General features: G+C 35.5%; 2 protein-coding genes across 2 annotated transcripts; both read left to right on the forward strand.

Moving 5' to 3' along the window:
* The first annotated feature begins 820 nt into the window (after positions 1–820).
* LOC123271708 (trichohyalin-like) lies at positions 821–10,725 on the forward strand. The gene is made up of 3 exons (XM_044738099.1): positions 821–1,072; positions 8,043–8,219; positions 8,482–10,725. The coding sequence occupies exons 1-3, from the start codon at positions 821–823 to the stop codon at positions 10,723–10,725; spliced, it is 2,673 nt and encodes an 890-aa protein (XP_044594034.1).
* Positions 10,726–11,978: 1,253 nt separating this feature from the next.
* Positions 11,979–14,553, forward strand: LOC123271709. Its single transcript, XM_044738100.1, has 3 exons — positions 11,979–12,011; positions 12,164–12,460; positions 12,513–14,553. The coding sequence occupies exons 1-3, from the start codon at positions 11,979–11,981 to the stop codon at positions 14,460–14,462; spliced, it is 2,280 nt and encodes a 759-aa protein (XP_044594035.1). The 3' UTR covers positions 14,463–14,553.
* Positions 14,554–27,325: the final 12,772 nt, after the last annotated feature.

The following is a 27,325-nucleotide window of genomic DNA, read 5'->3' on the forward strand; positions in this document are numbered from 1 at the left end:
ACCCGTTCCTAGTTATGACAACCCGCTCCGCTCCGTACGATGCGCTGGTAAATCACAAAAGAATGAGTAATTTAATGGAAACTAACATTAGTGAAAACGGGCCGCATGCCCAACAAGCAGCGATTGAAGCAAGCGCTGAAATGAAGAGAACGCAAGCGCTGGAACGCCTGGAAGAGTTGACAAATGAGTTAAATAATCTCGTCCAGTCAAAAGTCAATATCCACAAGGAGATCAAGACCAAGGCGACTAGTGTAACTAACGCCCTTCGAAGGTACAAAAAACTGGATGAAGAATGGCGATTAGCATCGCGACGCAGTCCTCGTGCTACACTGGGGCAAACCAAACAAGTTGTTGTTATAACTGACGAGACAATGGATACCGGAGCCGAAGGTGACGGTGAGTCGGTCATTGAAGACGAACGAGAAACTGCCACGAAGACTGGAAAGAGGAAAGATCGGACCTCTCCAGACCCAACGTGCAGCCAAGCCACCAAGAGGAAGGACCTGAGAAAAAGCCCTCCGCAAAGAGCAATAATGCAAAGTGACGAACGGACAAAAGCGTCTGCTTGGCAGAAAGTCCAGTCCAAGAGAGAGAGCAACGAAGGCAAAGTTCAGAGCAGCTCCCAAATCAACTGCCCAAGGAGCCCCGTCCTGAACCTAAACGGAAGAAACCGCGCAAGTGGATCAGGCCAGACGCACTGATCATCCGCCCAGTTGAGCCGGCGAAGTACGCTGAGATTTTGCGTAAAATAAAGAAGGATGTCCCTGAAGAGCAGGTCCGTACTACGGTGGATAAGATCCACAAAACTAGGGCCGGAAACATGCTGATTACGCTCTCTAGGAAGAGCTCCGATAAAGGCCAAGCCCTACAGAAAACCATCGAGGGCATCCTACAAGAAGAGGCCAAAGTGATCTGCAAAGGTCCACAGGAAGACGTCGAAATCCGGGACCTTGATGATACTACAACCAGGGAGGACATTCAAGCCGCCTTGCATATGGCAACCGGAGAATCTTGCGAGGTATCGCTAGAGGCAATTAAGATCCGTAAGGCCTACAGAGGTACTCAGACTGCCGTAGTGACTCTACCAGCAGCTGCAGCGCGGAAGATATTGGAAGGAAGCGGTAAAATCCGGATCGGCTGGGTCAACTGCCGAATTAGAGCCACGAGAAGACCAACCCAATGTTTCAAGTGCTGGCACTTCGGGCATCATGGATCTCAGTGCAAAAGTAGCGTAGACCGATCCAAGCTTTGCATCAGGTGCGGACAAGAAGGGCACAAAATCGCGGACTGTAAAAACCCAGCCAAATGTGCACTATGCGCTGAAAATCCAAGTGCAAAGGACTCCGCCCACTGTGCCGGCAATCACAAATGCCCGGTATTCCAAGAGGCGCTTCAGAGGATGACAAACCAAAGAACATGAAGATACTACAGCTCAACCTCAACCATTGTGAGGCTGCGCAAGACCTGCTCATGCAGACTGTGCGCGATCATGAGCTAGACTTAGTACTAATAGCAGAGCCATACAGGCACCTGAGTACCCAACCATGGGAAACCGACTGCACCACAAAAGCTGTCATATGGTCCTGCGGCAAGCTCCCCTTCCAGAGTATCGTTAACAATGGCAGCGCCGGCTTTGTAGCAGCATCGGTAGATGGCATCCGGTGTGACAGCTGCTACGCACCACCTAGCCTCACTATTGTTGAATTCATGGATTTTCTGGATCGACTGACGGAGGACGCGAAGCAGTACTACCCAGTGGCAATAGCTGGGGACTTCAACGCCTGGGCAGTGGATTGGGGCAGCAAACACACCAACGCTCGGGGTAAAGAACTACTAGAAGCTTTTTCTACGTTAGACGTAGTGTTGTTGAACAGTGGCGATGCGCCGACGTACACTAAAGGCGACGCAAGTTCTATTGTGGATCTTACTTTTGTCAGCAGCAGCCTCATCAGAGGAAACTACGACTGGAAAGTGATGGAGACCTACACGGCCAGCGATCACAACGCGATTCTCTGGGAAGTATCAAAGGACCCGAATCCTAGAAGACCGGCTAAGAAACTTGACATCGTTGGGTGGAAGCTGAAATCCTTTGACCCAAGTGCACTAGCAGCTGCCCTAAATAGTGAACCGCTTACTACTGGATCTGCAGAAGAAATGACCAAGGAGTTGATAAAGAGAGTGTCCCAGGCTTGCGACACCTGCATGCCCCGTAAACGGGGCATGAACCAAAGCCCTTCGGTGCACTGGTGGAACGACCACATCAGCTTCCTACGGAAAGAGTGTTTCAAGAAAAGAAGAATATCTCAGCGTGGTTATCGGCGGCATGACTCAGCGGAACTAGTCGCAGAATACAAGAAAGCTCGTCGAGACTTAAACAAAGCCATCAAGGATAGCAAGAAGAACTGCTGGAAAGAGCTAATCAACGAGGTGGACAAAGACTTGTGGGGCAGACCTTACAAGGTGGTCATGGCAAACTTGAAATACCAGCCAATGCCGTCTCCTACGTGTCCTCAACTCCTACAGAAGATCGTGACTGCACTGTTTCCACGACAGCGCGTTTTCAACTACCTGTTGACACAAGACGAACTGAATGATATCCCACCTGTGACGAAAAGAAGAACTGATGGAAGCTTGTAACCGCGTCGGGAATAATAAAGCGCCGGGATTGGACGGAATCCCTAATATTGCCTTGAAAACATCTATTAAAGCAGCGCCAGCGTTATTCCTCGATGTCTACAACATCTGCTTGAAGGAAGGGATTTTTCCTCGGAAGTGGAAACAACAACGGCTGGTACTACTTCCTAAAGGAAAAAAGCCACCGGAAGAACAAATCATCTTATCGTCCACTCTGCATGTTGGATACAGCCGGTAAGATACTCGAACGTATAATCCACCAAAGGATAGAAGCAGTTGTCGATCCACTATTAGCAGACAATCAGTACGGATTTCGAAAAGGACGATCAACCCTGGACGCAATCAACCTGGTTGTCGGTATAGCCAAAAGACGCAATCGCCGGTACCAGATGGAAGGGTGGAACGAAGAAATATTGTCTGGTGGCAACCCTAGACATCAAAAATGCCTTCAACTCCGCCAACTGGGATCGCATCATGCAAGCTCTTCAAGAGATGAACGTACCAGGATATCTACGAGAAGGATAGTCGCTAGCTACTTCACGAATAGAGTCCTTAGATATGACACGAAGAATGGTCCAAAGGAGTATGATGTTACTGGAGGCGTCCCGCAGGGTTCTGTTCTCGGTCCACTTCTCTGGAATATCATGTACAACAGATTGCTGAGACTGAAACTACCAAGAAATGTCAAACTGGTAGCGTACGCGGACGACGTAGCCGTAGTAATCGTCACTAAGCATATTGATGAGATAAATCATATGTTCACGATCACCTTTGAGCGAATTAACCAGTGGATGGACACAGTAAACCTACAACTGGCTAAACAGAAGACCGAGGCTGTACTTATCACTAGCAGAAAAGTGGTGGAAACGATCAATTTAAACGTCGGAGACCAAGAAATCACATCCCAACCATTCATTCGATATCTGGGAGTGATGCTCGATTCCCCGACTTAACTTCAAACAACAAGTTGAACACGTGACCGCCAAAGCATCAGCAGTAGTGGCTAACCTAGTACGATTGATGCCCAACATCGGTGGCCCGAAGCAGACAAAGGAGGTTATTGCTATCATCAGTAGTTACATCGGTCCTCACGTATGGTATATCCATTTGGTCCGACGCACTTGAGACCCAAGAATCATGGAGGAAAGCATGTCCGGTTTACCGACTGAGCGCGCTAAGAGTAGCCAGCGCCTTGGAACACTATCAGAGGAAGCAGTGTGCGTCATTTCTGGAACTCTGCCGCTTAGAGTCTTAGCTAAAGAAAGACGGGCCCTTTACCATCGAAAGAGGTCAACTACACTGAGCGCTGAAGAACTAAGAACAGAAGAACGGCAGCACAGCATCTCGCGATGGCAACTTGAGTGGGACGCCGCAGCAAAAGGAAGATGGACACACCGCCTCATACCAAAGATCGACGTTTGGCTGAGCCGAAACCATGGTGAAGTCAACTATTACCTAACGCAGATGTTGTCAGGACATGGGTGCTTTCGAGAGTATCTGCACCGCTTTAAGCACGACGATTCTCCGGAGTGCCCGTCTTGTCCAGGGGTTATTGAGGACGCAAGGTACGTTTTCTTTGTGTGTCCACGTTTCGATCCTCAGCGTGAGGAGTTAGAGAGGATCCTGAACTGGAGAATCCAACCAGAGACAATAGTAGATGCAATGTTGTCGAATCAAACTGCTTGGAACGCTACAAGCACTTTTGCCACAGAAGTGCTTACAGAGCTGCGTTCCATTGAAAGAAAAAGAGCAAATGACAGAAACTAGAAGGAAGGAAAAATAACACCTTAGCCACCAGAAGGAATAGCGGTAGCTGGATCCTCCCTCACGAAGTAATGCCTGACGGCGGTTTCCATGAGGGATTAGAGGAAAGAAGGAAAAGGGGTTTAGGGTTTAGTGGGTAGGGGCGTTAGGGTCGAGTTTTAGTATGACACTGCGTCGAGTCGCCACATATCCAGGCCAAACAACTATGCCTGGAATCCGTAAGAAGGATTCCCCACCCTAAGATAAAAAATTAAAAAAACACACACACACACACACACACACACACACACACACATACAGACACCGTGACAACCTCGCAGGGATAGTCAGGGAAGCTTCCTGTGACCTTCAAACGTCGAGATCTGATGAAAACTCGATTTTGCAAAACGGGGTGAAAACAATAACTTCCCGATTTTTGAAAATCTTCGATTTTCTTAGCGGGAAGTTAATAACGACTCTTTCATCTTAAAAATTACAGTTTCAAACAGTAAAAATTACCATTTTGATATATAGTCCATAATATGAGGAGAAGGGGGTCTCACTCTGGGAGAATTTAACATTTGAAACAGTTAAATTTCTACTTTTTAAATATAAATTTTACCAGTCCAAGCAGGTCAATAATTGTAGTTTGATTTTTAGTGTTGCGTTTAAAATTTACCATTTTACTTTGTAAATATTGACGTTGCTAGTATTAAAAATTTACTGACTTTATTTTATACTTTTACATATCATAGATCATTTTTCAGGTAATAAATGATAAATATCAAAGTCAAAATTCTTAATTATTGTACTTTAAAATTTTCGACATTCACATAGCGAATATTACTGTTTGAAATAGTATTTTCTTGCTTTTAAAGAATAAAATGTCGCGTTTAAATGATAAATATTATAAAGTGAATAGTAAAATCATGATATTACTGTTTGAAATGGTAATTTTTAGCAGTTGATCATGACTTATAATAAATCGACTATTATTTATTACAGTTTACTTTTTTCCGTGCAATTGAAAGCTTAAGTGCGATTATAAATTAATTTATTTTTTCAAATAAATGCGACTTATGATTTTTAATGAGATACTTTTGAGACCAAAAAATTATAAGTCACCATTTTAGTCGACTTTTGGTCTTCGAACATTTAGAGTGAAAATTGTAGATCAAAAACAGTATAAGATTTCATATTGAATTTGAAAACAATACATAAAGTCCATCTACAAATTAACTAGACTAAAAACCGATCAAACTTTTAAAACTTTTTAGTCTCACTAGATCAGAAACAGCATAAAATATTCATAGCTGCTCAATTATTTTACTAAAAAGTTATTTAGACTTAAAACAGATCAAAAATAATTTGAATAGTAGATCAAATACATATGAAAATATTTTTAAAAGTTCAAATACAGATAAATAAGTTCAAATGCAGATCATTTAGCTTAAAATCAGTTTAAATCCGAACAAAAACAGTTTCACTGTAAAAAAAATCGCGCCAAGTCCACGTTCATAAGACTATTAAGAAAAAAAAAAATTTGTTTTTTTCTTTACAAAAATATTTAAAATAAAAAAATTAAAAAATTCAAGTAACCGATATGATTGCTTATGATTTTCGGAAATTAAAAAAAATTTTGTTACAAATTTAAAAATTAAAACAAAAATTTGGAACGTATTTAGTGTGCGCGGTTGCAAAATATTTTACTTTTAATGAAATTCGTAAAATCTATTTACTAGGACTTTAAAAATATTGAAATACACAATGACGCACACCAAGTACGTTCCAAAATTTTTTTCTTAATTTTTAAATTTATAACAAAATTTTTTTTAATTTCTGAAAATCATGAACAATCATATCGGTTACTTGGATTTTTTAATTTTTTTATTTTATATATTTTTGTAAAGAAAAAAACAAATTTTTTTTTCTTAATAGTCTTATGAACGTGGACTTGGCGCGATTTTTTACAGTGAAACTGTTTTTGTTCGGATTTTAGTATTTTTTGTAATTATAATGAAAATTTACAATTGGTACCAACTTAAATCTCGCGTTGGTTGCATTTTTTATAGCAAACTATCCCCTTGAAACTACAGTTTATGTAAAAATAATTCCAGCGCACCCTGGCGGGTGTAGATGCAAGCTGTGAAATATCTTTTTTTAACTGTAGTTTCCCATCTAATGAAGGATTACTATGCATTCTCAAATTATTTAGTCTGTGGCAGATCACTTTGCCCATCGAAAAAAAGTCAGGATCGAAATTTTTGCGTTGCTATAGTTTGTGCTGATTAAATTTAATCCGAACAAAAACAGTTTCACTGTAAAAAAAGTCGCGCCAAGTCCACGTTCATAAGACTATTAGGAAAAAAAAAATTTTTTTTTTCTTTACAAAAACATACAAAATAAAAAAATTAAAAAATCCAAGTAACCGATATGATTGTTTATGATTTTCGGAAATTAAAAAAAATTTTATTGTAAATTTAAAAATTAAAAAAAAAATTTTAGAACGTATTTAGTGTGCGTGGTTGCAAAATATTTTACTTTTGATGAAATTCGTAAAATCTATTTACTCGGACTTTAAAAAAATTGAAATACACAATGACGCACACCAAGTACGTTCTAAAATTTTTTTTTTTATTTTTAAATTTACAATAAAATTTTTTTTAATTTCCGAAAATCATAAACAATTATATCGGTTACTTGGATTTTTTAATTTTTTTATTTTGTATGTTTTTGTTGTAATGGAAGGAAAAAAAAATTAATAAAATAAGTTAATGTTTATTGTAAGAAAAAATTTTTACTAAAGTAAGAAAAGTTTCACGCATGCGCAAAATTTACTTGACAGTTACCGTCAAGTAAATTTGCCAGTCTCCGTCAAGCAAAAATGCCAGTCACCAGAAAGGACTTGGTGACTAACGCCAAGTAAGCAGCCCGGGAATCGCGATGCGCCGTAAAAGTGCGCGTGAACCAAAGACCGTGGAAAGGGAAAAATCGGAGCTCGCGGGCCAGGCAGCTCGGAAGCCGTGATGCGCCGCAAATATGCGCGCCATTCAAAATACAGTGGAAGGGGTAGTAGGAGCTCGCGGGCCAATGGCAGAGCTTATTTTGTCCCCACTACCAACTGAAACTGCTATATAAACCGGAGTCGCGGAGCACCGGATCACTCTTCCTCGAGCTAGCAGCTGAGTAACCTGGAACTCGAAAGCTAACTCAAGGAACCTACTAGTGAAAGAAGACTTAGTGCTCAAGTAAGAAGAATTGATTCCAGTCAACCAAGGCCGCCGTTGGACCGAAAATTTCGCGTTTGATCTCGATTTAACTTGGTAAATCGAGATCTTCAACCAGCCAAGGTCGCCGTTGGATACTGTTGAAGTAAAATTCACAGTAATCATCACCGCAGTGTACTATTTATAGTACGGATTTCGACTATCTCGGACAGTCGAAATCTCCAGTCCAAGCAAGGAGTACTGTCAGGTATTCCGAATACCTCCAGTCAACACACCGTCAGTTTTGCTTTAACTGGCAAAGCAAAACTTCCAGTCGCTGTAAAGGGCTTGGAGAATAACACCGTTGGGTACTGTTGAAGTAAAATTCACAGTAGTCATACCGCAGAGTACTATTCATAGTACTGATTTCGATTTAATTTGGCAAATCGAAATCTTCAGTCCAGCCAAGGAGTACCGCCGTGTGCTAGTGAATATAATTCACTAGTACTGAATCTCCAGTCCAGCCAAGGAGTACTGTCAGGTATTCCGAATACCTCCAGTCAACACACCGTCAGTTTTGCTTTAACTGGCAAAGCAAAACTTCCAGTTGCTATAAAGGACTTTCAGAACAGGATTGTTGAACACACCAGAGACCGGATAGAAGAAACCTACCGTGGATTATTATTATCATTTATTATTATTATTTGTACTTTAATAAATAAATATATTTTATTTATTTACAATGTAACTAATCTGAGGGTTTTGATTTATAAGAAACCCAACAAGCATGAATCCTGGAGCCCGCTGAGACTGTCCCAAAAATAAATTATTTATGTATAAGCGTTGGATTGTTTAGCAATAAGCAATGTTAAACGTTACATAATTGGCGCTCGAACAGGGACCTGTTGCTAGAACCCTCAGATTTAACAAACCAAATTACGACATGGGAGACAACACGCCTAAACCCAGGATATCTTGGATATATAACCTGACAAAAGCCAGACTAACAGAGGAGTTAGTGGCAAGAAACGTACCCGTAGATGCGGGATCATCCCGAGAAGACTTGAGGAGACTTCTCAGGATGACACTACTTAATGATGGCGCTGTGGAAAGCAGGGAACACAGTCGTCACGAGTCAAGTGATTCCAGCCGAGCTAACAGTCCAGTTAGGATCGTGAATCAGACTCTGAATCAGAATACACCAGTGCAAAGCACATCCAACGATCAGACATTCATAGTCCCAGGAAGCCGAAGAACGAAACAGTCAGCTGAGCGGGTAAAAGAAAGAGCTGCAGCAATAGCCAAAGCAGTTGAAGACGCAAGGATACAAAGACTCGTGGAGGAAGAAGTTCAACGTTGCCTGAATGAGCAAAGATTACAACGCGAAGCCGAGCAAACACGTCTCAACGAGGAGAGACGGCGCGAAGCTGAGCAAATGCGTCGTGATGAGGAGAGACAACGTGAAGCTGAGCAAACACGTCTCAATGAGGAGAGACGGCGCGAAGCTGAACGAGTTCGTCTCAATGAGGAAAGACAACGCAAAGCCGAGCGAGAACGCGAAGCTGAGCGAGTACGTCTCAATGAAGAAAGACAACAAGAAGCTGACCAGGAGAGACAACGCGAAGCCGAGCGAGAACGCGAAACTGAACAAGCACGCCTCGATGAAGAAACCGAGCAAAGACGTCCTAACGAGGAAATACAAAATGAAGCTGATCAAATGCGTCTCAACGAGGAGAGACAGCGTGAAAGAGAACAGCGTCGTCTTCGTGACGAAAGACGTCACTTAGAAGAAGAAGTTCGACGATGTCGACAAGCAGAGCAAGACTTGTTAAATGAACAACGGAGAATACGGGAGTTACGGGCAGAGTTGGATAGATTACAACAAAATCAGAGTAATAATTCAACAACTGTCCGAACTTCACAAGAGGTCAACATCAAGGATCAAGTTAGGAAATGGAATGTCCAATTTGATGGCGAAAAAGACTTGCTAACATTCTTGGAAAGAGTTGAAGAACTCTCAGATAGTTACCAAGTTACCAAGGATCAATTATTGGAATGCATCCCAGTCCTACTCAAAGATAATGCCCTCTTGTGGTATAGGAATAACAAGGCTAACTGGAGAACATGGAATGAATTTGCGGACCAACTTAAGAAATTCTACTTACCCACGGACATACATACAAGATGGGAAGAAGAAATAAAACACCGGACCCAAGGAGAAAAGGAGTCAGCCAGAGACTATATTACGGTCTTGCAAACAATGATGCGACGCTATGGAAAAATGAGCGAGTATAATCAAATAGACAGATTATACTTCAACCTCCGTCCGGAATACCAGCGCTATATAAGGCGAAGTGAGATTCACAGCGTAGCAAATCTTCTTAGTCTAGCCAGTGACTATGAAAGAATTGCTATACTGGAAAAGAATTATAAACCGCCACCACCGCAGCCACAGTATAGTTTATTACCGCCAAAAGTATACAAGGAAAAAGAAAAAGAAAAAGAAAAGGATAAAAAGAAGAAAGAAGAAGTTACTTCGATTAATCAACCGTATGTGCCAGAGGAAGTATGCTGGAGATGTGGAGAACGGGGACACATCAGGCCAAATTGTACCAACCCATGGAAAAAGTTCTGTTCACGTTGTGGAAAAGAAGGCGTATACTCCAGAGATTGTACTTGTCCCAAGTCGGGAAACTTCAAAGGGGTCGGCAAGGGAACTGCACCTTCGAACCGACCCCCACAGGAACAGACGAGCAGTCAGGAAACATCGAGACAGAACCAAAGGTCTCAGAATAATAATGGAATCCAACAAACTTATTACCAAAAAGAGGATGGACGGATTTATACGGATGTATATATCAATCAATATGCTGTACCTGCTCTAATAGATACAGGGGCAACAAGGTCATGCATCAGTGAAGAGTCATGGAATCAAATTAAAAACATGGGAATAAAATTGGATTCTCAGAATCAAGACCAAGTAGCGACACAAGCAGATGGAAGTCGACTACCAATAATTGGACATGTCAAAGTTCGAGTTCGAATTCTGGGAGAATTAAAAAGAATGTCGTTTCAGCGTCATGCCAACAATAGCCAAACCGATGATTATAGGAATAGACATACTCAAGGACTTGAAGGTTAAACTGCAATTTCAACCAGGAGAAGTTGTCAGTGAAAACCAGATAAACACTTTAACCGAGGAAAGTGACAACGATGAAGAAGACGAAAAGGAAAAGATGCTGACTCAAATTGAGGAAAAGATTCACAAGATGAATCAGACGAAAGGACCGGCAGATGTCACCCCTCACAAGATAAAACTTAAAGACGCAGATCCCATCAAAATAAGATATGGACCCAGGAATCCTGCCATGCAGGCAATCATGGAAAAGGAAGTAGATCGAATGATCGAAGAAGACATTATAGAACCGTCTAACAGCCCATGGACTGCACCAATTGTTTTGGTGAAGAAAAAGAACCAACAGTACCAGTATGCATTGACTATAGGAAAGTCAATGAAGTTACTGTAAAGGACGCATACCCATTGCCTCAGGTTCAAGCCACGTTGGATAAATTAAACAACTCAGAATATTTTTCAAGTATTGACTTGAAAGATGGCTACTGGCAAATACCACTTGAGGAAGGCAGCAGGGAAATCACGGCGTTCGCAGTACCAAATCGAGGACTGTATCAATTCAAAAGGATGCCTTTTGGATTACATTCAGCACCAGCGACATTCCAAAGGAATCTGGATCAAGTGATAGGACCGGAACTCGAAGGTAAAGCATTTGCTTACTTCGATGACATTATTGTCCTGGGAAGAAACTTAGAAGAACATTTTGAAAATGTCATGGAAGTATTAAACCGATTGGAAAAGGCCAAATTGAGAATTAATGCTGAGAAAAGTCATTTCTTTCAGCAGAAAATTCTGTATTTGGGACACATAGTTGATGGACAAGGAATCAGAACCGACCCCCAGAAAGTCAAAGCAATCACGGAATTACCGATTCCAACTACAGTCAAGGAATTGAGGAGATTTCTAGGAATGATATCATGGTACCGGCGTTTCATCCCAAACTGCTCGGATATAACAAAACCATTAACCAAGTTAACACGGAAAAAGAACACCCTGGAAATGGACAGACAGTCAACAGGAAGCGTTGGAAACACTCAAGGAAGCCCTGACGACATCACCGGTATTAGCACCACCAGATTACACTAAACCGTTCAAACTACAGACAGATGCAAGTGATCAAGGACTTGGAGCAGTCTTAATCCAGGAAAGATTCGAATGGAGAGCATGTAGTAGCTTATGCAAGCCGCACGCTCAACGAACATGAGATAAATTACTCAACCACGGAAAAGGAATGTTTAGCAGTAGTCTGGGGAATCCAGAAAATGCGACACTATTTGGAAGGTTACGAATTTACCGTAATTACTGACCACCAATCACTCAGATGGATGGAAACACTGTCCAATCCATCAGGAAGACTTGCCAGATGGGCATTGTATTTAAGACAATTTAAATACAAAATAGTTTACCGGAAAGGAACTTTGAATAAAGTTGCAGACGCACTTTCTAGAGCACCGATCCCCAGAGAAAAGAAGACGATGACATATTCCAGGAGACAGTACTTGTGATCGATTCGCAGAACGATCCATGGTACCAAAAGTTAATTCAGGGAATCAAGGAAAGCCCAGAGAATTATCCGGAATTCATGATTAAAAATGAAATGGTTTATAAGCATGTTCACCATGCGGTAAACTACAATGAACGACAAGACGCCTGGAAATTGTGTATACCACAAGGAATGAGAAGGGAAATTATCAAAGAGAATCACGATGATGAAACAGCCGGACATCTGGGAATAGCTAAGACCGTAATTAGGATTGCCAGAAGATATTATTGGCCAAGGATTCAAACGGACGTAGCAAAAATACGTCAGGAGTTGTCAAAGTTGTCAACAATTCAAGGCACGACAACAACCACCACCAGGAAAGATGGGAACTATCGAGGCGACTAAACCTTGGGAAGTTGTCGCAATGGACATTGTTGGACCAATGACAAAATCATATAAAGGAAATTGCCATTTACTAGTCATCCAGGATAAATTTACCAAATGGATAGAATTACAACCAATGAAGAAAGCAACCACGGAATTAATTACGGAAGCAATGAGAAGACAAGTAATAACCCGTTTCGGAAGTCCAAAAACAATAATCACGGATAACGGAACTCAGTTCACGAGTAATATGTTTACCGAAGCATTGAGGACATATGGAATCCAACATATAAGAACTCCACCGCATTCACCTCAATGTAATCCAGTGGAAAGAACAAACAGAGTAGTCAAGACAATGATTGCTCAATTCATAGGAGATTCGCAAAGAACTTGGGACCAACACTTGCCTGAATTAGCCTTTGCATATAATACAGCAAAGCACGAGACAACACAATTCACTCCAGCTTACTTAAACTATGGAAGGGAGTTGAATCAACCAGCGGACATGAGGACACAACTGGAAACCGATCAAGAAACAGAGGAACCCGACAATATTCAAGATCGAGTTAACCAACTACAGGAGGCTTATGAGTTAGTAAAACTCAATATAGCCAAAGGATTTACAAAACAGGCCAAACACTATAACAAGAAAAGAAGTGACTGGGAACCTAAAGTTGGAGATAAAGTATCTAGGAAACTCTATACTTTGTCATCAAAAGAAGGACAAATTTCGACTAAACTAGCTCCGAAATACCAAGGAGAATTTATAATTATTGAGAAAATAAGTCCAGTAATATTTCTAATTCAAGGAATAGATGGAAACGTCCATAGGACTCATATAAAAGACTTAAAACCGTATAAACAAGAAGAAATTGAAATTATTCAATTTGAATCTACCGCCAAAAATTCATCGGAGTACCCGGACCAATCAGAGAGCAGCGACGAAAGTCAAGGAGAAGTGGAAAATCCAAGACATGCGCAGAGGCAGTGCGCATGGTGTACGAAAACGAACCAATCAGGGAAGACTTACCCCCAACCCAGCCGCAGAGGGCAATGTAGAAGGGGAAGACACGGAACACCTGCTATAAGAAGCCCGACAGTCACGGATGAAACTCATTCAAGCAACAAGCAGCAAAGTGTCAGGATGTCTAAGAGAGGAAGAAAGGAATCAAGTTCAGATGAGTCGTCAACCCAGGAGTCGGACGTCTCCAGGGATTTGTACTCTCCAACGAGTTCGCCAAAAGCTGACCCATCGTCAGCGGAATCCAGCCCGGAATCTAGTCAGGAATCCAGCCAGGAACCTAGCCAGGGAGATGTGTTAAACAAAAATAAACCAAAAGAAGAACTAAACAAGAGTACAACGACCAAAAAGGAACCAGCCAAGGCGCAGGATACAGGAAATGACGAGGAAAAGGTGAAAGTACCTCACCGAATCCCCAAGGTACTTCGGAAAATCCAGTCAGTAGTCCAGCCAGTGATGCAAGAAGTCACCCAGCCAAAGCCAGCAGTAATTCAAATCAATACGATTGATTTCTCAAAGGAGGATAAAATTGAGAAAGACAAAACAGCTGCCAAGCTGAGAAGGCGGCAAAGAGTGGAGGAAACAGCTAGGAGAAATATCATGAAAAAGGAAGCTCAGAAACTTAGAGAGCAAAATGCGAGTATAACCAAGCGAACAGAAGAAGATAAATCTAATTATCTTAGTAGAGGCAAGGAGAATGATGGAAACCGAAAGCAGACCCAGAGGGTGCCAAAGGTATCCAAAATTGTCCATACGGAGGACCCAAGAATCAAGTGGAAATTAGTTCCAATTGGGAAGGAGTACAGAGACCAAGGAACACAGACGGAATTAATTATAATCAACCCCAAGAGGAAATAATACCCCTGTTGTTCCAATAACCGTTTTTTTAAATATTTATTTTATGATTTTCATTTTTTTAACTATGTTCAATTTTATTATCTTAGTAGAATATAACTATGTTCAACTTTATGCAGTATTTTAATAAAAAATAAGTGTTCGTTTAAAAATTAATATCTTTTTGTAATAACTTAGAAAGTAAAAATTTAATAAAAAGAAAAAAAAAAAAGAAAAAAAAATCTGTTATTTTTCTCTTTTTTTTTGCGAAGTAAGAGGGGAATGTAATGGAAGGAAAAAAAAATTAATAAAATAAGTTAATGTTTATTGTAAGAAAAAAATTTTTACTAAAGTAAGAAAAGTTTCACGCATGCGCAAAATTTACTTGACAGTTACCGTCAAGTAAATTTGCCAGTCTCCGTCAAGCAAAAATGCCAGTCACCAGAAAGGACTTGGTGACTAACGCCAAGTAAGCAGCCCGGGAATCGCGATGCGCCGTAAAAGTGCGCGTGAACCAAAGACCGTGGAAAGGGAAAAATCGGAGCTCGCGGGCCAGGCAGCTCGGAAGCCGTGATGCGCCGCAAATATGCGCGCCATTCAAAATACAGTGGAAGGGGTAGTAGGAGCTCGCGGGCCAATGGCAGAGCTTATTTTGTCCCCACTACCAACTGAAACTGCTATATAAACCGGAGTCGCGGAGCACCGGATCACTCTTCCTCGAGCTAGCAGCTGAGTAACCTGGAACTCGAAAGCTAACTCAAGGAACCTACTAGTGAAAGAAGACTTAGTGCTCAAGTAAGAAGAATTGATTCCAGTCAACCAAGGCCGCCGTTGGACCGAAAATTTCGCGTTTGATCTCGATTTAACTTGGTAAATCGAGATCTTCAACCAGCCAAGGTCGCCGTTGGATACTGTTGAAGTAAAATTCACAGTAATCATCACCGCAGTGTACTATTTATAGTACGGATTTCGACTATCTCGGACAGTCGAAATCTCCAGTCCAGCCAAGGAGTACTGTCAGGTATTCCGAATACCTCCAGTCAACACACCGTCAGTTTTGCTTTAACTGGCAAAGCAAAACTTCCAGTCGCTGTAAAGGGCTTGGAGAATAACACCGTTGGGTACTGTTGAAGTAAAATTCACAGTAGTCATACCGCAGAGTACTATTCATAGTACTGATTTCGATTTAATTTGGCAAATCGAAATCTTCAGTCCAGCCAAGGAGTACCGCCGTGTGCTAGTGAATATAATTCACTAGTACTGAATCTCCAGTCCAGCCAAGGAGTACTGTCAGGTATTCCGAATACCTCCAGTCAACACACCGTCAGTTTTGCTTTAACTGGCAAAGCAAAACTTCCAGTTGCTATAAAGGACTTTCAGAACAGGATTGTTGAACACACCAGAGACCGGATAGAAGAAACCTACCGTGGATTATTATTATCATTTATTATTATTATTTGTACTTTAATAAATAAATATATTTTATTTATTTACAATGTAACTAATCTGAGGGTTTTGATTTATAAGAAACCCAACAAGCATGAATCCTGGAGCCCGCTGAGACTGTCCCAAAAATAAATTATTTATGTATAAGCGTTGGATTGTTTAGCAATAAGCAATGTTAAACGTTACATTGTAAAGAAAAAAAAAATTTTTTTTTTCCTAATAGTCTTATGAACGTGGACTTGGCGCGACTTTTTTTACAGTGAAACTGTTTTTGTTCGGATTTTAGTATTTTTTGTAATTATAATGAAAATTTACAATTGATAACAACTTAAATCTCGTGTTGACTGCATTTTTTACTGCAAACTATACCCTTGAAGCTACAGTTTATGTAGATGTAATTCCAGTGCACGCTGGCGGCCGTAAATGTAAGCTGTGAATTACTTTTTTTAACTGTAGTTGCTTATCTATAGGAGGATTACTACACATTTTTATTTTATCTAGTCTGTGGCGCTGACCTTTCTCCATCAAAAAAAAGTCAGGATCGAAATTTGTGAGCGAGCTATAGTATGTGCTGATAAAATTTAATAATTTCAAGTAAATAAATTGTTATAAGTGAATATAATTAATTAATACGGTGAAATAAATTATGAATTACTGTTATGATAAACAAATTGGGTAAAAAAAGTACCGTAGAATTAAATAAAATTTCGCAGCCTCAAAAAACCGTTCTGCTTACAGTAAACATAGTCGGTAGTCTGGCGCTCCGTTTACAACGGATTTGAACGGAACTTGGCGCCAGATTCTACCGAATCTGTGAATAATTTCAATTAGATTAATTGTTATAAGTGAATATAATCAATTGATAACAGTCAAATAAAGTATGAATTACTGTTATAATATACAATTTAGGAAAAAAAAGTACGGTAGAATTAAATAAAATTTTGCAACCTCAAAATACCTTCTGCTTACAGTAAACATAGTCGGTAGTCTGGCGCTCCGTTTACAGCAGATTTGAACGGAACTTGGCGCCAGATTCTACCGAATCTGTGGATGAGGCAAAGCGGACACTGGGGTGAATGTTAAACCTTAAAATAATTTCATATTAGTTCCGGGAAAGTTTTTAAGACAACACAAATAGATTTAAATCACTTCGTAAAGAAACAAGCAATAATAATCTGATTTCTATTTCTTACTACTCTTTCTGACGAGATTATCTCTTACTATATAGTCGAAAATTACGTTTAGTATAATCATTGAGGTTGATCAAAACACACAGTTTAAAGTTAAAGTTTGCTAACAGTAGATGGGCCTGCGGATAATATTGAACATAATTATGCATATAAATTAAAGATATAATATTGCAATATTTATTAATAAATAAAACATTAAAAATTTTGTTAAACATATCTGTACCATTAAATTAAACGCAGTGCGGTAATTATTTTGCACGAATCAAATTTGCATGGCATAATTGCATCAAAAGCAAGTGATACAAAATAATTTGATGGTAGCCGCTAGATGGCGAGCGGTAGTCCAAAGTTTTCACTACTAAAGCAGTAAAATAAGTCAAGTACGATAAAAAATTTCAAATTAATTAATTTTCGACTCAAGAAACCTTTAAATATTATATCTTAGTAATTAATGAATTGGATTCTTACAATATCTTTATGAAATTATAAGAAATTATTTACGTTTGAATTTAATAGAATGTGTTTCATCAAACGATAAGTGCATAAGTATTTTGTGTTTCACTGTATTCATTTATAATTAATAAATGCAATTTTTTTTTTTTTATAAATTTACCGTTTCAGGAAAAAATTATTGGGGCTTAGAATTTTTGCAAATTTTTACGGAAAGTTTCACTTTTGAATGAAAATATTTTACGCAGAAGATTTAAAAAAAATTTTCAGGAGATATAAGGCGGGATTTTGTATTATAGTTCCGCGACATCCGCTAGGTGGTGACAGGTAGGTTAAAGTTCTCACTTGTACAACCGCAAAATAAGGAATTAAGTGCCCTTAAAAGTTTGCTTTTGATACAAATGTGTAGAAGAGTTTGTCAATAATATTAAAAGATCCTGATTGGAATTTAATATAATATCAATTAATTGATGATAATTCAAAATTCATATTAGTCCAATTGAGTGCACTTTTCATAATGTTGAAAATGATTAATGGATTGAAATTTTGCTTGATCAAAAAAGCTTTTCTAAATACTCACGAATGAATTTCTTGTTTTAATATTTCCACTTGATTCAACGATAATTTTTCTAAAATAATTTTTATAAGTGTCATTGACTTTTATTTTTAAATTTTGATTATTCTTTTCTTTAAGTTGTCACACGCTTATTATATGGTTCCATCGGCATATAGTGAAAAATAATATATATTTATGAGATATGTTTGTTAAAATTAAAACTCGTTAATTTTGTTCAAAAGGCTTCTAGTTTTTAACTTTTTTAATTCATTTAATTTTATTTTATAAATTTGTATTCGTCCTTTTTTTCAAATAATTTATTTTACGCTATCACCGAATTGGATTTATAAATTTAACAATGTCATTTTCTTTTTGAAGCAATAATTTTTTTTTCCTTAATATTTGAAACTCAAGTTGTTTAGATAAATCGTATGTATCTATTATAATATAATATTTTTGTAAAATAGATCTTCTTCTTCAACAAAATTAAATTGATATTCATGGTCTTTTCTGACGTAAAAAATTTTGTTAAAATTCTTAGAGTTTAGAAAGCTAAACTTCGGTATTAATGATGATTTACTAAGATTTTTGTCTGGACATATCGTTACTTCGAACTTTAATTTATGTTCCTACATCTCCCTAAACCTCTAAATTTACGAATGTTTGGAATAATTGTTTGAGGTCTAATTCTGTACCGAAATTTTATGAGTGTAATATTTGAGATTTTTTAGATTGACCATATTCAAACAAAGGTTCTAACTCATGACAAGTACTATCTTCTCTGCTCTCGAAATAGCGCAAATGGATTGTGTTGAGAATTAGCTTTAATTATTATTACACTTACCAATCTAAAAAAAAAAAAGCTTTTTCAAGACATGAAATCCAAATGTCTTTTAAAAAGTTCCATTATTTCTTTAGAAAATTTAGAGATAATTTAACAGAGCTCTGTTTAATTTACCCTTTTTTTTATGTTGTGAAAAATATGTTTCTATTTCAAATATTTCCTAATTATTTTATATTACATGACCTATAACGTCTTTTTTTAAGTTCTTAAAATTGATTGATATTTAATTAATAAAAAAAGTTTATTTTTACACTCATTACTTTTGAATGATTTAGATTATTGGAGTTTTTAATGTCGATATAAAAAACCTCACATTGGTTACAAAATGTCATGCAAATTTATATAAAAAGAATTGTCAAGAAAATTGATGATAGATAACGGAATAGCGCTCATTAGTTTGGTGACCGCCGCTAGGTGGCGAGAAAAAGTAAAAAGTTTTCATTTGCAGAGTGGTAGGCTGAGTTTGTAAGTACCGTGCAGGGTTTTGATTCTACAACTTTCGGCTTGATACCACTTTTAATATTGTATATGATAAAAAAATCAAAAATTTATGTAGTTGGTCATGATTTGGCTCGATTAAAATTAATAATTGAGTCTTACAGTTGAGCCTATGAAAATATTTGCCATAAATAAATTAATTTTGAGGATTTTATTATGAAGGACGTCCCCAGTAGCAAAATGTTGCTGAGCCATTCTTTTTCTAGATTTCATACAAAATTAACTATTTCAAATGTCCTGATAGCGCAAATTTAAAAAAATTTAGTCATTTCTGCTTCAGTTTGTCGACCTGAGTTAAATTGAGAGTTTATATATGTATGTATTAATTGAGTCAACTACTGGATATCCAATCAGAATAATAGTATAAAAAATTACCTGAATATTTTCAAATATCTCCGACTTTTGTTATGCCTTTGATTTTATAAAAATCTTAGTATTGTAGCCATTTTCATAGCGCAACTTTTTAAAAATTTAACCATTTTCTGTTTCAGTTGACCGAGCTGAGTTATTTTAAAATTTTACAAAGTCGACCAATGAGTATCCAATCAGAATAATAGTCTAAAAAATTACCTGAAATTATTTTAAAATTTCTATGATTTTTGTTATGCTTTCGTAAGCATGTATTTTCTTTAATACATTGTCGACAAATGTTTATTTTATTTCTGAAAGTAAATGATTTTTTTTTTTTTGAAGAAGTTCGTTATTAGTCACTTTGAATTTTATCAATCCACAGATTCGGTAGAATCTGGCGCCAAGTTCCGTTCAAATCCGTTGTAAACGGAGCGTCAGACTACCGACTGTGTTTACTGCAAGCAGAACGGTTTTTTGAGGTTGCGAAATTTTATTTAATTCTACGGTACTTTTTTTACCCAATTTGTTTACCATAACAGTAATTCATAATTTATATCACCGTATTAATTAATTATATTCACTTATAACAATTTATTTACTTGAAATTATTAAATTTTATCAGCACATACTATAGCTCGCTCACAAATTTCGATCCTGACTTTTTTTTGATGGAGAAAGGTCAGCGCCACAGACTAGATAAAATAAAAATGTGTAGTAATCCTCCTATAGATACGCAACTACAGTCAAAAAAAGTAATTCACAGCTTACATTTACGGCCGCCAGGGTGCACTGGAATTATATCTACATAAACTGTAGCTTCAAGGGGATAGTTTGCAGTAAAAAATGCTGCCAACGCGAGATTTAAGTTGGTACCAATTGTAAATTTTCATTATAATTACAAAAAATACTAAAATCCGAACAAAAACAGTTTCACTGTGAAAAAATCGCGCCAAGTCCACGTTCATATGACTATTAGGAAAAAAAAAATTTTTTTTTCTTTACAAAAAGATACAAAATAAAAAAATAAAAAAATCCAAATAACCGATATGATTGTTTATGATTTTCGGAAATTAAAAAAAATCTTATCGTAAATTTAAAAATTAAAAAAAAAATTTTAGAATGTACTTGGTGTGCGTCATTGTGTATTTCAATTTTTTTAAAGTCCTAGTAAATAGATTTTACAAATTTCATTAAAAGTAAAATATTTTGCAACCACGCACACTAAATACGTTCTAAAATTTTTTTTTTAATTTATAAATTTACAATAAGATTTTTTGTAATTTCCGAAAATCATAAGCAATCATATCGGTTACTTGGATTTTTTAATTTTTTTATTTTATATATTTTTGTAAAGAAAAAAACAAATTTTTTTTTCTTAATAGTCTTATGAACGTGGACTTGGCGCGATTTTTTTACCGTGAAACTGTTTTTGTTCGGATTTCTATATATCGATCTCTTAATATACTTGTCAATATTTATAATGCTTTTTCCAGATTGTGTTTATGAATTCAACAATTTCGATTATGACCCAAATTTTACTTTTTGTAATTGAGTATTTTAGTTTATTTGTTGTTAATTACTTAAAAATTAATAGAAACAATTATTGTTATTAGTGCGGCGATTATTATTTAATTATTGTATTTATTTAGTTAATAATTTTATATTATTGTTACCGAAGGTATGATTAAATTAAGAAAATAAGCATGTGAGAAATTATTACGAAGCCGAGCAAATTAATTGTAAAAGAAATTAAAAGACCGGGAAAATTATTCTAAGTTCTGAACAAGATTTAGTATGGGAAAGTGATGAATGGATATAAAATGAAAGAAATGACAATTATTATTTTGTAAGAAATAAATTAGGTAAGCGAAAATTTTATAAGTCCCGAGGACAATTTAGTATGGAAAAATCAACGAATGGATATATAATGAAGGAAATTGCGATTAAAATAATAAAGAATTGTGAATTTGACGAAACGAATGGATAGAGAATGAAGGAAATTGCGATTAAAATAATAAAGATTTGAGTTTCAAAAATAAAAAATTAGAATTTGGCAAGACGAATGGATAGAAAATAAAGGAAATTGCAATTAAAATAATAAATAATTATTTTTGAATGCTAGTTCGAGGACACCGGATAGGTGTCTAAAACGACTCTTCCGTTTCGTTACAAGAGAGTTGGGGAAAAAATGATAAACGCCAAAATTTGGCTCGATAAAGGAAGCAGTTCTTTCTCGGGAGAATTACTCGGGCGAATACTCTTCACCAAGTAATTCCAGAGGATGATACTCTACCTGGAGTCTGACCAAGGCCCAGGTAAGTATCATGAACCGACCGGATGAAAGTGCTTCTCCCCGTGCCGAAGCCTTTAGCTGAGGTACGGTAGGTGATCATAAGCCGTGTAGGTGGGGGCGAAGAGGACACTCTCCATTCGCTCTCGGGGTAGAGCTTAGGGCCCAGGGGTGACGGCTAGTCTCCTGGGGAAGCGGGGAATCAGCTTTTGAAGTTTAGTTCGCGATTTTGACGCTCACGGTGAGTGAGAGTATGTGTGAGAAGAGTGTTCTAATATATTGTTTATATTGTTTAATTTGTTTATATTGTTTATATCGTTTATTAATATGATCAGGCCAATAAAGAGGTTTTTCTTTTTTTCTTTGATTTATTTAAAATAAAGTGCTTTGTTTATTATTTTGTTATTGATAATGTAATCCCCGTTTATGACCCTGGACTCCGGCGAGCAAATTTCGAGCCGGGGACAAATAAAATTTTTTTTTATTTTTATAATTTTTGGAAAACGTGGACGTTACACGATTTATTGCTCATGCATTAATTTGTTACGCATTAGAATATTAAATTCAAATGAAATCGGTACTGGCTGTACATTTAATCTTATGAGAAAATTGAAGTGTATATCATAGAATACTGTTTTAATACCCTTTCTTTACTTTTTAACAACTATAAATTAATTTAATAGTTTTCGGTTGAGTTGCTGGATATTTAAAACTGTTTTCTAACATCAATTATATTACTAAAAGTTCCTTAACTTTTAAATTAATTACCACTTTATCTCCTCAAACATAAAAATTTTTTTCATTCGCACTCGTTTGTTTTATAATCACAATTTTCGAAATTATTAACGTAAACATTTTACATCTTAAGATAATTGATCTATATCAAAAGTTTTTATCGATTTAAAAGGTTTATGAAACTTGAGACATTCAAGAAGAAATCTACTTTTAATATATGATAAAATAATTGATCATAGTTCCGCGACTACCGCTAGGTGGCGAAAGATGATGCAAGATTTCCACTTGTAGAGCGGTTGACCGAGTAATTAAGTGCGATTTCACAAATGAATTTAATTTTATTATCAATCTTTACATACCCTCAAATTTTTTTGAACAATATCGAAAGTTTCTATAAGCCTTATCAGTTATTTTTTTCCATTACAATATAATTGATCGTATATTCTAATAATTAATAAATAACAGTAAATTTTAATTTCCGTAAATGTTTTGGTGCTTTCTAACATAATTCGAAATAAAAATTTCTTTCTAGTTCATTTGTACGTTTCATAATAAACTCTCAAAAAATTGAAATATTGTCGAAAAATCATGTTGAAGGATATTTTCAAAGATATGCAGATTGAAATTGAAATCTTTTTGGTTGGATGATGTTATACAAAGAGTTGTTTTTTATTTTTAAAATAGTTGGATTGATAATCGATTGGAGCATGGTAATTACGATTTAAAAAAGGATATAAATTCTTAAATTTCATGGAGTACATATATCATAAAGTACAATTTTTTAGACCCGATATTTGAATATTATTCAAATCAAAATTAATTATGTTTGTAGTGTCATCCAAGTATGATTTATTGAAAAATAAAAATTTAACCAATATATTTACTGAAAAATTACAGAAATATTGTTCTCATCTGTTTATACTCTGTCTAAATTTACGAAATGTAATTTATTTTCTAGAAAATTATAGAACGCTGAATTTTAAAAATTATTTCTTGAATTACTTTTGTAAAATCTTAATATTCTGTTTTGTTTATATTAACATTGTTATTTCTATCAAATAAAACTACACAATGTTCAGAAATGCTTAATATAATGAAATATTGCAATGTAGTTCCTCAACTGCCGCTAGGTGGCAAAAAATTGTTGTAAGTTTCCGCTTGTAGAGCGGTAGACCAAATGATTAAGTACCTTCAAAAAAATAGATTAAATTATTATTTGAGTTGATATCTTTGAGAATATTTTTGAAAGTATTATTATAGATTATGAATCTTTATGTTAATTTTGTGAAATTACATAAAAAAGAAATTCACTTTTCTTAATTTGAATAGTAAATTTTTTTTCATATTTATTGCTTCCTTTATTCTCGATACTTTTGTTTAATCTTTAGATTAGATTCTCTAATTTTTTTTTCCATTATCAATCTTATTGCTGATTTTTTAAGAAAGTTGTTTAATTTTTTCATAGAAATAATTTGTTTGGAATTTCGAGAAAGTTTTTCGACACAAACAGATTTAAATGACTTTGTAAAGAAATAAGCAATAATATTAATATGTGATTTTTTTTTATAATCACAATTTTTAAAATTATCAACGTAACCATTTTACTTCTTAAGATAATTGATCTATATCAAAAGTTTTTATTGATTAAAAACGTTTATTAAACTTGTTATATTGGAAAAGTTATCTACATACAATCTATGATAAAATAATTGATCATAGTTCTGCGACAGCCGCTAGGTGGCGAAAGGTAATTCAAGATTTCCACTTGCAGAACGGTAGACCTAGTAATTAAGTGTAATTTGATAAATAAAATTATTGTTCAACTTCACGTACCCTCAAATATTTTCTCGAACCCTATCGAAAAGTTCCATAAGCCCTATCGTTTATTTTCATTGATTAAATTACGTTGTAATATGTCTTGGTTGAATCAAATACTTTAAAATATAATCATACAATATAATTGATCGTATATTTTAGTAATCGATTAGTGTTTTAATCGTTTGAAATTTTTTTGGTGCTTTCTAACATTATTCAAAATTAAAATTTCTTTTTAGTTCACCTGTCCATTTCATTATAGACTCTCAAAAAACTTTTCAAATCTTGGAAGTCGTGTTGAAGAATATTTTCAAAGATTTGCAGATTGAAATTGAAATCCTTTTTATATATATTCAAAAATTAATAATATAAATAATTAAATTTCATGACCTACAGAAATTTTACAAGTACAATTTTATAAGACCGATACTTAAATATTATTCAAATCAAAATTAAAGTATGATTTGCACATACAATTAAAAATTTAACGAATATATTTACTGGAAAGTTACTTCAGGAATATTTTTCTTATCTGTTTCTTTTTTGGCCAGATTTACGAAATGTAATTTGTTTTTGAGAAACTTATAGAATTTTGAATTTTAAAAATTATTTCATGAATTACTTTTGTAAAATCTTGATTTTGTATTTTATTTATATCAAAATTGTTATTTATATCAAATAAAACTATATATTGTTCAGAAATATTTAATATAATAAAATATTGAAATTTAATTCTTCGACTGCCGCTAGGTGGCGAAAAATCGTTTTAAGTTTTCACTTGCAGAACAGTAAACCAAATGATTAAGTACCTTCAAAAAAATAGATTCAATTATTATGTGAGTTGATATCTTTGAGAATTTTTTTGAAAGTAATAATATAGATTTCTATGAATCTTATGGTTAATTTTCTTAAATTAAATTGAAAAAGAATTCACTCTTAAATTGAATAGTAACTTTCTTTTTGTAGTTATTTTCGCCTTTTTTTCTCTATTGGATTGGATATATGCAATTTCTAACAGAGCCTGTCGCCTATCTTAAATAATTTGTAGATTATATATATGTGTATTTTAGCTTTTAGTTGTAACACTGTATTAAGTATGACAATAAATTATATAATCAATTACTTTTTCACTTACGATCTTTTAGTACTATGAATATTGTTGTCTCCATGACTTGATCATAGATCATTGAAGGCGACTACGCGATTTTATGTAAGTAGACGGACGTTCTTGATTTGCAAAGATGAAATAAAAAAGTGACTTGTTTTACGTTTCCTTTTTTAGATTTATCTCAAAAATATTTAGAGAAATTTTCAAATTTATTTTATCCATACAATATTTCTTGCCAACCGATGAATAATGAATTAACTTTAATAATAGTTCTATTATTTTTATAATTTCTGTTCTGAAAATAATTGTCAACTAATTATTTTCTGATCAAATAGTGGTCCGTTAAATTACCACATGTTTTTGGGTGTACTTTGTTTCACAAACTGGCTTTAGTCTGTGCATTATAAATTTTTCCACTGCACCGATCGATATATTCCCACCGATAGAAGTTGCATCAATAATTTAGCCAATTCATTTTTTAAGCAGTGCCAATTTTTTTGGGCAACTTAAAAATTGCAGCTATCGCAGTGTTTTGGGTACTGAATTTATTGATGAATAATTTTAAAAGATATTGAGAATATTTGGTTCAGTATGTTTTGATCTAAATAATAGTACAGACATCAAAATTAATGTATCTATTGAAAGAGTCTTTTGGTCACTTCACACAATTGAAAAGAGAATAATTTATGTGTCCTCCAAAAATTTTGTGAAATTCAAAATAATCAATCAATGTTTTGAGTAAAATATTTTATAAAATTATTTTTTAGTAATCCGTAAGAGTACATGTAAGCTTATAGAATGATCTTAAACTTAGAAAAATAGTTGATGTGATAAAGTAAGTTGTGTCACAGCCACTAGGTGGCCAGAAGCTGCCTGAAGTTTTCGATTCTAAATCGGCAGATGCAGTTATTAAGACCTATTTAACATTTTATTTTGTTAAATTTATGGATTAATATTGACACGTTCGATCTTTGGATATAAATTTACATTAAACCTTGTTGGATCATCATTGAACAATAGCATTAATAAAAATATAATTTGATAAAAATTTTCTTTCTCTTATTGTCTTAATAATTTTTCACTTTATTATTTAAATGATAAAATTCCCTTCATGTGTAGAAATGATCAAAGTCTTCTGTATCACATTGAGACACAAAGATAATTAGTTTGGGTATAAAAAGCCAAGTTGTGAAAATATATATTTTACTGATTGTTCGATCACATGTTCGACGACTATTCAATCTCCTTAATTTTAATAAGAATAATCAAGTTTCTCCTTTGAATTTGAATGTTTCCTTTTGTTTTATAATAACCACTATTATCTTAAGTGATTTAACAATACAAATGTGTTCTAGAATCATTATTGAAACAATACTATCAATTAATAAAAAGTTAACCCCTAAAAACATTAAAAACTTTTTCGAGCCACTGATTTTTTTAAGGTAAAATTATTTGCTGCTATTAATATCAATATCATTTTTATCTGATCAAACTTTTTCAAGACCATCAATAAAATTCAGTACGATTAAATACAATAATCTAAAATAGCATATTATAGGATAGTTCCGTAACAGCCGCTAGGTGGCAAAAGGTCATCAAAGCTT

Source organism: Cotesia glomerata, linkage group LG9 (genome assembly GCF_020080835.1).
Source record: "Cotesia glomerata isolate CgM1 linkage group LG9, MPM_Cglom_v2.3, whole genome shotgun sequence".
NCBI classification, from domain to species: domain Eukaryota; kingdom Metazoa; phylum Arthropoda; class Insecta; order Hymenoptera; family Braconidae; genus Cotesia; species Cotesia glomerata.